This window comes from Osmerus eperlanus, chromosome 21 (genome assembly GCF_963692335.1).
Source record: "Osmerus eperlanus chromosome 21, fOsmEpe2.1, whole genome shotgun sequence".
In the NCBI taxonomy this organism is placed as follows: Eukaryota; Metazoa; Chordata; class Actinopteri; order Osmeriformes; family Osmeridae; genus Osmerus; species Osmerus eperlanus.
In genome coordinates this window covers 2511637-2524143 of record NC_085038.1, presented here as the reverse complement: position 1 = coordinate 2524143, position 12507 = coordinate 2511637, and the positions used below count along the sequence as shown (strand labels likewise).

Sequence of the window (12507 nt, the reverse complement as noted above, 5' to 3'; positions counted from 1 at the left end):
AACAAATAATGATGAGAAAACTCAACTTTTTTGCCACAACACTGTAGTGCTGGGCTGGGTGGAGTATGGTACCATAGCGCTGGGTGGAGTATGTTACCATGGATGTTGCCATAGTGTTGGGTGGAGAGTGTTGCCATGGCGCTGGGTGCGCCTGTCTGTATGCTGGAACAGGATCCTTCACAGTACTGTGGCACAAAGTGGTGTGACATCACAGAGCTCTACCGCTGCTGTGCTGTGAAGAGAGATTGGTGGAATATGTCACACACACACACACACGCACACACGCACGCACACACGCACACACACACGCACACACACAGGCACGCACACACGCACACACACACGCACGCACACACACACACAAACACAGGGACACACACACACAGGGTGCTGGAGATTATTATCATGTCCTATCACGCCCATGTCCTGCTGGAAATGTGATTTCCTGTTCTCTCTCTTTCCTCTGTCCGTCTTGCACACACACACACACACACTCTCCTCTGTAAACACACACACACACACTCTCTCGCTCCCTCGTTCCCGCGCCTCCTCCAGGGCCTGTACTGTGACATTCGCCAGCTGGTGCAGTTCATCAAGGAATCCCATGGCAACGTGTTCCGCAGAGTGGCACTGAGCGCGCTCCTGGACAGCGCGGAGAAGGTCGCCAGCACCAAGAAGCCTGAGGAGAAGGAGGAGCCTAAGCCCCACGTGCCAAAGAGGTATTCCGATTCAACCAATCACAGAACTAGAACAAAGAAGAGCCGTCCGCCATTGGCTGGATAGGTGTCAGTCGTCTCTGAGGACTTTGTAGACATGTATGAGACAGAGCCAGTGTGCTTATATGTGTGTGTTTGTGTGTGTCCGTGTGTGTGTTTGTGTGTGCGTCTTTGTGTTTGTGTGTATGTTTGTGTGTTTGTATGCATGTGTGTGTGTGCCTGGGCGTGTGTGTATGTTTGTGTGTTTGTATGCGTGTGTGCATGTGTGTGCGTGCGTGTGCAGGTCAGAGGCAGGGTCCTCAGGAGAGAAGGGACTGGTGTCCACCACTGCAGACGAGTGTCGCAGCCTCATCTCCAGTAGACCCCCACAGACACCAGAACAGTGAGTGTCTGCCCCCCGTGCCCCCTGTCCCCCCATCCCCACGCCCCCGGACACGCCCCAACACGCCCATGACACGCCCTGACACGCCCTGACACGTCCTGACACGCCCTGACACACCCCAACACGCCCCAACACGCCCTGACACGCCCCAACACGCCCTAACACACCCTGACACGCCCCGACACGCCCCAACACTCCCTGACATGCCCCGACATGCCCTGACACGCCCCAACACGCCCTGACATGCCCCGACATGCCCTGACACGCCCCTACACGCCCCAACATGCCCCAACACGCCCTGACACGCCCCAACACGCCCTAACACGCCCCAACATGCCCACTCCTCCTCCCAACACATTCAGCCATCTCCCCCACATCTCCTTCCTTATCCTCTCTTATAAACCCCTGCATGGTGGACACAGTCCTTCTACAATCCTGCAGCCAGATCTTTCAGTGACATTACCAACACTACAGATACCAATCGCAATAAACCCTTTTATTTCTGAAGAACGTGATCTGAATGCATCTGAACGTCAGCTTTGGGTTTTACGTGTTTTTTGTCGTCTTGAGTATTGTGTGTAAAATAAATAAAACGTGACAGCAATGCATAATGCATTCATAATGTGTTACAATCTTTCTCTCACTCTATCTCTCATCTCCTCGCTACTGCCTCTCACTCTCCTCTCTCCCACCTCCCTCTCTCCCCCTCTCACTCCCTCTCTCTCCCCCTCCCTCTCTCCTCCTCTACCTCCCTCTTTCTCTCCCCCCCTCTCTCCCTCTCTCTTTCCCCCCCATCCCTCTCTCCCCCTCTACCTCCCTCTTTCTCCCCCCCCCCCCCCCCTCAGTGAGGAGCAGGTACCAGGGGCTCTGCTGGGCAGGAAGGACTTCTGGAGGAAGATGTTCAAGTCACAGAGCGCCGCCAGCGACACTAGCAGCCAATCAGAGCAGGACACGTCAGAGTGTACCACCGCTCACTCAGGCACCACCACCGACAGACGCTCGCGCTCGCGCTCTACCGCCGCATCTCCCTCAGGAAGAAACTCAAGCTGCCCATCGGTAGGTTCTCCGTGCGCCCACAGCGCCCCCCAGTGGTGCTCTGGAGGTTCTGCAGAACTGCAGCGTCTGCTGGTAGTGGTGCTTGTACTGCCCACCGTGGGCCCCTGGTCTGTTGTGTCGACACGGCAGACGACGTCACTTGTTATAGTGTTTCAGAAGTGTGTATTTCAGATGTGTGTGTTTCAGAAGTGTGTGTTTCAGAAGTGGGTGTTTCGGAAGTGGGTGTTTCAGAAGTGTGTGTTTCAGAAGTGTATGTTTCAGACGTGTGTGTTTCAGACGTGGGTGTTTCGGAAGTGGGTGTTTCAGAAGTGGGTGTTTCAGAAGTGGGTGTTTCAGAAGTGGGTGTGTCAGAAGTGGGTGTTTCAGAAGTATGTGTTTCAGAAGTGTGTGTGTGGGTTTGAAGGACAGGTCTATTCACCTGTGGTGTTTCTCTGTGCTCCATCTTGTCCACAGCATGCCGTAGGACTGTTCAACTACCAATCACCCTCTCTGTGTTACGTATGTGCAAGCGTGTGTGTGTGTTTGTGTGTGTGTACTGACCATCGACCCATTGCACGTTGATTCTCCCCGTGTTTGCCCGTGTCGACTTCCTGTGTGGGGAACAGAGGAGGAGGTCGCTTGATTCCAGGCTGAGTGAGCTTTGCTGTCGAGGCGCTGTGTTTGACGCTGTGTGTGTGGGTGTGTTTGACGCTGTGTGTGTGGGTGTGTTTGACGCTGTGTGTGTGGGTGTGTTTGACGCTGTGTGTGTGGGTGTGTTTGACGCTGTGTGTGTGGGTGTGTTTGACGCTGTGTGTGTGGGTGTGTTTGACGCTGTGTGTATGGGTGTGTTTGACGCTGTGTGTGTGGGTGTGTTTGACGCTGTGTGTGTGGGTGTGAGCTTCCCTTCCCGATGGCGCAGCTTTGAGCTCAGTGTCTGCTGCTTGATGAGTTCATGACCCAGTCCCTGTACGGCTTCCTCCCTCTGCACCCCTCCCTGTTCATCCTCCTCTTCCTCCTCTGACATTATATTGTGTGTGTGTGTGTGTGTGTGTGGTGTGCGTGCGTGTGTGTGTGTGGTGTGCGTGCGTGCATGTGTGGTGTGTGTGTGTGTGTGGTGTGCGTGCGTGCGTGCATGTGTGGTGTGTGTGTGTGTGTGGTGTGCATGCATGTGTGGTGTGTGTGTGTGTGTAGGTAACTGGCTGAAGCGGTCGTCCCTCTCAGGCCTGGCTGATGGGGTGGAGGACCTGCTGGACATCAGCTCTGTGGACCGTCTCTCCTTCATACGCCAGAGCTCCAAGGTCTGGTCACACACACACACATATGCAGACACATACACGCACATGCACACCACACGCACACACAAATGCAGACACATACGCTTACACACACCAGACATCACACACGCACACCCCCCATTTAGTTTTCATTCAGATAATCAACTATTGTTGTTACATTGATGTTCACTGCTCCTTTTTGTGGATGTGTGTGTGTGTGTGTGTGTGCCCCTGACGCCCCCCCCCACGCAGGTGAAGTTCACCAGTGCTGTGAAGCTGTCTGAGGGGGGCACTGTGGAGTACGGCCGTGATGAGGAGGAGAACTTCTTCAAGCGGCTGGGTAAATGGAGATCTGGCCGGAGGAACCCGTCCAAGCTCCACCACACAGAAGAGAAAGATGGTAGAACATGGGGGTGCCCTCCTCCCCCCCATCACCCTCTCCTCTCTCGTCCTCCGCTCCTCTCACCTCCCTCTCCTCCTCCAGTCTCCTTGTCCTCCCTCATTCCCCTCTTCTCCCCCATTCTCCCTCTCCTCTCATCTCCCCAGTCTCCCCCTCCTCTCTCGTCCTCATCTCTGCTCTCTGCTCCTCTCCGCCACCAACCCCGACCACCCAACCAACCTCTCTCTGTCTACCAGTCTGTCCTGTCCTGCCCTGTCCAGTCCTGTCAGTGTGCGTGTGTGAAGCATGTTGCTGCTGGCGCTCCCTGCATAGCTCCCTGTCTCCGACCGTGTCTCCGACCGTGTCTCCCCTGGTGGCCATGTGTGAAAACCCCCTCAGTCTCCATCTTACACTCTGCTTAATCTGTGGTGCTTTTTGTGAATTCGGAATTTAATGTGTTTTAGCTTTGTCTTTTAGCTGTCTGGTTTTGGCGAACAAAATCATGTTTATCGCCCCGCCCTCCCCCCTCCCCGCCCTCCTCCCTCCCAGGGCCTCAAGGGTTCCAGGAGCGCCTGGCGGCAAGCCAGGAGGCCATGAAGAACAAGAACGTGGTGAACCTGGGCGCCATCCGCCAGGGCATGAAGCGCTTCCAGTTCCTGCTGAACTGCTGTGAGCCGGGCACCATCCCCGACGCCTCCATCCTGGCAGCCGCCCTCGACCTGGTGAGGCTGGGACCCCTGGTGAACCACAACCTCTTCCATTAGCAGATGCTTTTTCATTCAGAGCCACGTACAGGGGGGATTTGAACCTATGTTCTCAGGATCAGGGATTTAAAATTGGTGAAAAAGTATTTTTTTACAAACCTAACATAATGAATTGTACAAACCTTCCCAAAGCAGCAGAAGACTCCCATTATGGAGATCAAAACGTACTCGAATAGTCCAATTGTCCAATCCAGACCAACAGGAAGTGACACGTACTTCCTGGGTTGACCCCAAACAGGAAGCTCCTGTGGTGGCCAGGGCCTCGCTGTTCCTGGAGTGCGCACGCTTCGTCCACCGCTGTAACCGCGGCAACTGGCCGGAGTGGATGAAGGGTCACCACGTGAACATCACGAAGCGAGGGCTGTCCAGGGGACGTTCTCCGGTGGTGGGGAACAAGAGAAACCAGAAGCTGCAGTGGAACGCTGCCCAGCACTTCTGCCAGTGGGGAGACGTGAGTCCACACAGCAGAGAGACGCATTAGCACACTAGCATGGGTACTGCCAGCAGCACTGGTCAGGATGATTTGAAGGTAGTTATTGTGTGTTTGTGTGTGCGTGTGTCTGTGTGTGTGTGTCTGTGTGTGTCTGTGTGTCTCTCTGTGTGTCTCTGTGTGTGTCTCTGTGTGTGTGTGTGTGTCTGTGTGTGTCTGTGTGTGTCTCTGTGTGTGTGTGTCTGTGTGTGTCTGTGTGTGTGTGTGTGTGTCTAGGCCATCGGTACGAGGCTGAGTGAGCTGTGTCACTCCGACAGCGAGAGCCCTGCCAACATCCTGGGCTTCATCTACGACGAGGAGACCAAGAGAAGGATGAAGAAGGAGGATGAGGAGGAGGACTATCTAGACGACAGTAAGAGGATGGGCGGAGAGAAGGAACACAGTCTTCTTCACTGCCAGGTTCGGCCGCTGAAACGTTGGCGCTGCTTTCTTCTGCCTTCTTCTGTCTCCAGACACGGTGAACCCTACAAAGTGTGGCTGTCCGTTTGCCCTCAAGATGGCCGCCTGTCAGCTGCTGCTGGAGATCACAACGTTCCTCAGGGAGACCTTCCCGTGCCTGCCCCGGCCGCGCACAGAGCCCCTAGTGGTCAGTAGCAGGACTGCACCAACATATCTCACCCAGGCCCAGATGTACAGTAGATATGTATTTAAGCATTCTGACCTACAGTAGAAAAAATACATGAAATAATTGTTTTATATTATATACTGTATGTACATTTACATTTGTAGTCATTTTTTGTAATATAGGCAAATGTATGTAATTACAGTTTATTAAAAAGGATAAATATGTATATAAATATACGTAAATGATGTACAATTGAAAAGTATTAAAAGTTATTTAATGATGAATGGCTTCCTCCAGGACCTGGACAGCTGCCGCCTGCGTCTGGACCCGGAGCTGGGACGTCACCGCTACGAGAGGAAGATCAGCTTCGCCGGCATCCTGGACGACGAGGACGGCCACGACTCACTCAACAGCAGCAGCCATACCCTCAAGTCTGACACGGCCTGCGAAGACAAGAAGGCCCAGGAGTCCCTGGGTGAGAGGGGGAGAGGTGGGGGGAGGGGTGGGGGGAGGGAGGGAGGCAAGGGGGGAGAGGAGGTTGTGGGTGAGGGGAAGGAGTTTGTGGAGAGGAGGGTGTGATAGAATGCCACAATTATTTCATACTTTACATCCTCATTTATCTCTTTCCCCTCTCCCCTCCCCTCCCCAGCCCCCATCAGGAAGATCCGTATCGCTGGCTCCCGGCTGCTGCAGATCAAGGGGGCCAGGAGTTTCCGTGTTAAGAAGGGGGGGTCTCTGTCCTCCATCCGGCGTGCGGGGAGTCTGAAGAGCACCAAGATGTCCCGGCAGGACTCGGAGTCTGAGAACGATGAGGGCCTGCTCTCCCAGAGCAGAGACACCGTCACGGACATAGGCAAGGACTGGCTTCACCAAGACTAGGGTTATAACATGGACATAGGCCAAGAACTGGCTTCACCAAGACTAGGGTTATAACATGGACATAGGCCAAGAACTGGCTTCACCAAGACTAGGGTTATAACATGGACATAGGCCAAGAACTGGCTTCACCAAGACTAGGGTTATAACATGGACATAGGCCAAGGACTGGCTTCACCAAGACTAGGGTTATAACATGGACATAGGCCAAGAACTGGCTTCACCAAGACTAGGGTTATAACATGGACATAGGCCAAGAACTGGCTTCACCAAGACTAGGGTTATAACATGGACATAGGCCAAGGACTGGCTTCACCAAGACTAGGGTTATAACATGGACATAGGCCAAGAACTGGCTTCACTAAGACTAGGGTTATAACATGGACATAGGCCAAGAACTGGCTTCACTAAGACTAGGGTTATAACATGGACATAGGCCAAGGACTGGCTTCACCAAGACTAGGGTTATAACATGGACATAGGCCAAGAACTGGCTTCACCAAGACTAGGGTTATAACATGGACATAGGCCAAGAACTGGCTTCACTAAGACTAGGGTTATAACATGGACATAGGCCAAGAACTGGCTTCACTAAGACTAGGGTTATAACATGGACATAGGCCAAGAACTGGCTTCACTAAGACTAGGGTTATAACATGGACATAGGCCAAGAACTGGCTTCACTAAGACTAGGGTTATAACATGGACATAGGCCAAGGACTGGCTTCACCAAGACTAGGGTTATAACATGGACATAGGCCAAGAACTGGCTTCACCAAGACTAGGGTTATAACATGGACATAGGCCAAGGACTGGCTTCACCAAGACTAGGGTTATAACATGGACATAGGCCAAGAACTGGCTTCACCAAGACTAGGGTTATAACATGGACATAGGCCAAGGACTGGCTTCACTAAGAAGTATGAACGTGTGTATGTGTGTGTGTTCTCCACAGGGAGTCCCTGGAGTACCAGTGAGCCCAGCATCGAGCCAGAAGGGCAGAGCTCTGGGGGAGCCGAGGACAACTACCACCGTAACATGTCCTGGCTCCACGTAGGTGCCGGGATGGAGTGTGTGTGTGTGTGTGCAGGGAGCCAGAAGGGCAGAGCTCTGGGGGAGCCGAGGACAACTACCACCGTAACATGTCCTGGCTCCACGTAGGTGCCGGGATGGAGTGTGTGTGTGTGTGTGCAGGGAGCCAGAAGGGCAGAGCTCTGGGGGAGCCGAGGACAACTACCACCGTAACATGTCCTGGCTCCACGTAGGTGCCGGGATGGAGTGTGTGTGTGTGTGTGCAGGGAGCCAGAAGGGCAGAGCTCTGGGGGAGCCGAGGACAACTACCACCGTAACATGTCCTGGCTCCACGTAGGTGCCGGGATGGAGTGTGTGTGTGTGTGTGCAGGGAGCCAGAAGGGCAGAGCTCTGGGGGAGCCGAGGACAACTACCACCGTAACATGTCCTGGCTCCACGTAGGTGCCGGGATGGAGTGTGTGTGTGTGTGTGCAGGGAGCCAGAAGGGCAGAGCTCTGGGGGAGCCGAGGACAACTACCACCGTAACATGTCCTGGCTCCACGTAGGTGCCGGGATGGAGTGTGTGTGTGTGTGTGCAGGGAGCCAGAAGGGCAGAGCTCTGGGGGAGCCGAGGACAACTACCACCGTAACATGTCCTGGCTCCACGTAGGTGCCGGGATGGAGTGTGTGTGTGTGTGTGCAGGGAGCCAGAAGGGCAGAGCTCTGGGGGAGCCGAGGACAACTACCACCGTAACATGTCCTGGCTCCACGTAGGTGCCGGGATGGAGTGTGTGTGTGTGTGTGCAGGGAGCCAGAAGGGCAGAGCTCTGGGGGAGCCGAGGACAACTACCACCGTAACATGTCCTGGCTCCACGTAGGTGCCGGGATGGAGTGTGTGTGTGTGTGTGCAGGGAGCCAGAAGGGCAGAGCTCTGGGGGAGCCGAGGACAACTACCACCGTAACATGTCCTGGCTCCACGTAGGTGCCGGGATGGAGTGTGTGTGTGTGTGTGCAGGGAGCCAGAAGGGCAGAGCTCTGGGGGAGCCGAGGACAACTACCACCGTAACATGTCCTGGCTCCACGTAGGTGCCGGGATGGAGTGTGTGTGTGTGTGTGCAGGGAGCCAGAAGGGCAGAGCTCTGGGGGAGCCGAGGACAACTACCACCGTAACATGTCCTGGCTCCACGTAGGTGCCGGGATGGAGTGTGTGTGTGTGTGTGCAGGGAGCCAGAAGGGCAGAGCTCTGGGGGAGCCGAGGACAACTACCACCGTAACATGTCCTGGCTCCACGTAGGTGCCGGGATGGAGTGTGTGTGTGTGTGTGCAGGGAGCCAGAAGGGCAGAGCTCTGGGGGAGCCGAGGACAACTACCACCGTAACATGTCCTGGCTCCACGTAGGTGCCGGGATGGAGTGTGTGTGTGTGTGTGCAGGGAGCCAGAAGGGCAGAGCTCTGGGGGAGCCGAGGACAACTACCACCGTAACATGTCCTGGCTCCACGTAGGTGCCGGGATGGAGTGTGTGTGTGTGTGTGCAGGGAGTCAGATGGCTGAGCGGTTAGGGAATCTGGCTACTAATCAGAAGGTTGCCGGTTCGATTCCTAGCTATGTCAAATGATGTTGTGTCCTTTGGCACTTCACCCTACTTGCCTCGGGCGAATGTCCCTGTACTTACTGTAAGTTGCTCTGGATAAGAGCGTCTGCTAAATGACTAAATGTAATGTAAGTGTGTGTGTGTGTGCAGTTCAGCTAAGTGCATCTGTGGGACTGACTCTTTGCTTGTGTGTACCTCCTTGACTTGTAGTTTACCTACAGTATATCCATCTCCCTCACCTCCCTCCTCTCCTCCCCCCTTCTCTCCCCTCAGATCATGATCCTGCTCTGTAACCAGCAGAGCTTCATCTGCACCCACGTGGAGTTCTGCCACCCTCGCTGCTACCAGCACCACAGCCGCTCCTGCGCCCGGCTGGTGCGCTCCGTCAAGCTGCTGTACGGAGACACGGTGGACAGTCTCCGCGACGACGGCGCCTCCGGGAACATCGGGGCGCGCCCCAAGAAGAGCAAAGAGGTGCCGCTTTGAGTTCTCAACGCTGTGCGTTGTGCGACTGCAGAGTTCTGATTGGATGTGCATTGTACGACTGCAGAGTTCTGATTGGCTGTGCGTTCTGTGACTGCAGAGTTCTGATTGGCTGTGCGTTGTACGACTGCAGAGTTCTGATTGGCTGTGCGTTCTGTGACTGCAGAGTTCTGATTGGCTGTGCGTTCTGTGACTGCAGAGTTCTGATTGGCTGTGCGTTGTACGACTGCAGAGTTATGATTGGCTGTGCGTTCTGTGACTGCAGAGTTATGATTGGCTGTGCGTTGTGCGACTGCAGAGTTATGATTGGCTGTGCGTTCTGTGACTGCAGAGTTCTGACAAGTCGTGTCTGCGGACGCCGTCGATGAAGAGACGACCTGCTGAGTCCAGCTCGGAGGGCAAGAAGGACACCAGCATGCTGAAGTACATTAGGAATCAGGTAGCTTGCCTGTCTGGACCGAACCAAAGATAATCTTCATGTATGAGCACGCTAACCCATGCTCTAGCACCTTGCTGACCAATGCTAGCCTTTCTTCATGGACAAGCTAGCCCAGGCTCTAGCACCTCGCTAACCAATGCTAGGCTTTCAGTGGCAACAGGCTAGCCAATGCTACCGTAGCATGCTAACACCCTGCCCCCCCCCCCCCCCCCCCCCCCCCCCACCAGGTGATGAGCCTGTCCCCGGCCCCTCTGTCCCTGCTGATCAAGGCGGCGACCATCCTGACGGACGACATGTACGGGGACATCCAGCCGGCCGCCTGGGAGCTGCTCCTCAGCGTGGATGAACACATGGCGGCGGCAGCAGGTGACCAAGGCTGACGTTTACGTTTCAGTCCTGAGTTCCCACACTTCTATCCAGAGCGATACACCATACAGATAGCACCTGTGGAAAGTACAGAAGAAGTGAACGGCCCTGGTGAAGCAGGTCATTTACGCCGTAATGAGTTACGGAAATATCCCCTTCCCTCCTTCCCTTCTTCCCTCCTTCCTTCCCTCCATCCCTCCTTCCCTCCTTCCCTCCTTCCCTTCTTCCCTCCTTCCTTCCCTCCATCCCTCCTTCCCTCCTTCCCTCCTTCCCTTCTTCCTCCTTCCTTCCTTCCTTCCTCCTCTTCCCTTCTTCCTTCCTTCCTTCCTTCCATCCTTCCCTCCCTCCCTCCCTCCCTCCCTCCTCCATCCCTCCTTCCTTCCCTCCATCCCTTCTTCCCTCCTTCCTTCCTCCCTCCCTCCCTCCCTCCCTCCCTCCCTCCCTCCTCCCCTCCATCCCTCCTTCCCTCCCTCCAACCCCCTTCTCTGCCTGCCCCCCTCGTGACCCTCCTCCTCCCTCTCGCCCCCTAGCCGCCATGTTCCTGCTGTGTGCGGTGAAAGTGCCGGACGCCGTGACGGAGATGATGATGGCAGAGTTTCAGCACCAGGAGGCGTGCCAGCGCATCAACTCCGTGCACAAGTTCTACACCCTGTGGCGCTTCCGCTACCAGGTGTGGCCTCGCATGGAAGAAGGGGCACAGCAGATCTTCAAGGTACAGAACCAACCACCAACACCACCCTCACCCCAACACCCCCATCACCCTAACCCCAACACCCCCACCCCCCTCCCCAACACCCCCATCACCCTCACCCCAACACCCCCATCATCCTAACCCCAACACCCCCATCATCCTAACCCCAACAGGAAGTTCATGTTTCCTGAAGTATCTCCTGTGTTTCAGATTCCTCCGCCCAGCATCAACTTCACCCTCCCCTCTCCTATCCTGGGCATGCCCTGCGTGCCCATGTTCGACCCGCCCTGGGTACCTCAGAACACGGGCAGCGTCCAAGACCCAATCAACGAGGACCAATCTGTAAGTCCCGCCCCTGAAACCAAGGTTACTGTTGATGGATGGTTTCCATGTCCTATCAGTGGTCAAGTGGTCAGCCTTACTGCAAAGCACATTTGGTCATAATATGACCATTATGCATGCAAATAACAACAGTATGTATAATAAATCCCTTTCTCACTACAGTCAATAACAGTTCACATCTTAACTTCTTGCTAATGCTAGACTTGATATGCCACCACATTTATGGTAACATTTGGTACTGTCATGCCAGTTTGATGTTGTCACTGTGTTGCAATTCCACCAAGAAATAACCTTCAATGGCAAATTAAGAAACATACAATACTGTGTCCTTAGTTAGCATAGATGCTAAACTGACAGTTGGGCAAAAGGCCGGAAATGTTGGCTTGATTTCTTGGTGTTTTTACCCCCATGGAGCTGTCTGTCTAGCATGTCAACACTTAACATTGTTTAGACAGCTCTAGGTCAAAGTGATCACTGACAGAATACCTATGGTCCTATCTGTAATTTATATATCTATCAACTTTTCTTTGTTTTTAGTTCCCCACATTAATTCAGTCAATCTATGCCATAGTAAGTTGTGATTTACGTACGGACAATGCTTGTTTGGGTGCATCATGTGACCTGAGTTAACCTCTTGATGACTGAATGAGACCAGACAGATACATAAGGAGAAGGCCAAACCTTTAGGGGATCCCATGGGCCATACTAAATGCATCCTACACTTACAGGCCTACACACACACACACCACTGGACTGGAAATGTGCTTGGACCTCATCGTGAAAACAGCATGTGTCGTTGTATCTGTGTGTACCTGCATGAGTGTTGCCGATGGAAACCATTTGAAAGTGTGTTTCTTCTTTTGTGTTGATGGTGGTGCCTCCATCAATATGGGGGAATGCTTCAACACATAAGAAACACTGGATAAGATATGTTCTCCTGACCAAGATCCTCCCAAAACACAGACACGCGGAACGTTCCTGTTCCATAAACTATTATCCGTTCGTAAATAAATCGTTGCAAACTGTTTTTGGCCTGTCTTGGTGACCTGTACGATGACCTACGCTCAGGAGAATATAGCAGCATGAGCCATACAGGTACCCAT

At 53.9% G+C, this 12507-nt stretch overlaps 1 protein-coding gene across 1 annotated transcript in view; it reads left to right on the top strand.

Moving 5' to 3' along the window:
* The window catches only part of LOC134007846 (protein unc-80 homolog), a 42718-nt gene that overhangs the window by 13688 nt on the left and 16523 nt on the right, over window positions 1-12507 (top strand). Inside the window, 18 exon segments of the mRNA XM_062447562.1 lie at window positions 556-719; window positions 1000-1098; window positions 1944-2112; window positions 2115-2154; window positions 3325-3431; window positions 3660-3807; window positions 4336-4508; window positions 4789-5001; window positions 5257-5392; window positions 5493-5626; window positions 5903-6080; window positions 6255-6458; window positions 7437-7534; window positions 9357-9557; window positions 9898-10005; window positions 10233-10371; window positions 10902-11083; window positions 11273-11408. Coding sequence (XP_062303546.1) covers window positions 556-719; window positions 1000-1098; window positions 1944-2112; window positions 2115-2154; window positions 3325-3431; window positions 3660-3807; window positions 4336-4508; window positions 4789-5001; window positions 5257-5392; window positions 5493-5626; window positions 5903-6080; window positions 6255-6458; window positions 7437-7534; window positions 9357-9557; window positions 9898-10005; window positions 10233-10371; window positions 10902-11083; window positions 11273-11408 — 2629 coding nt within the window.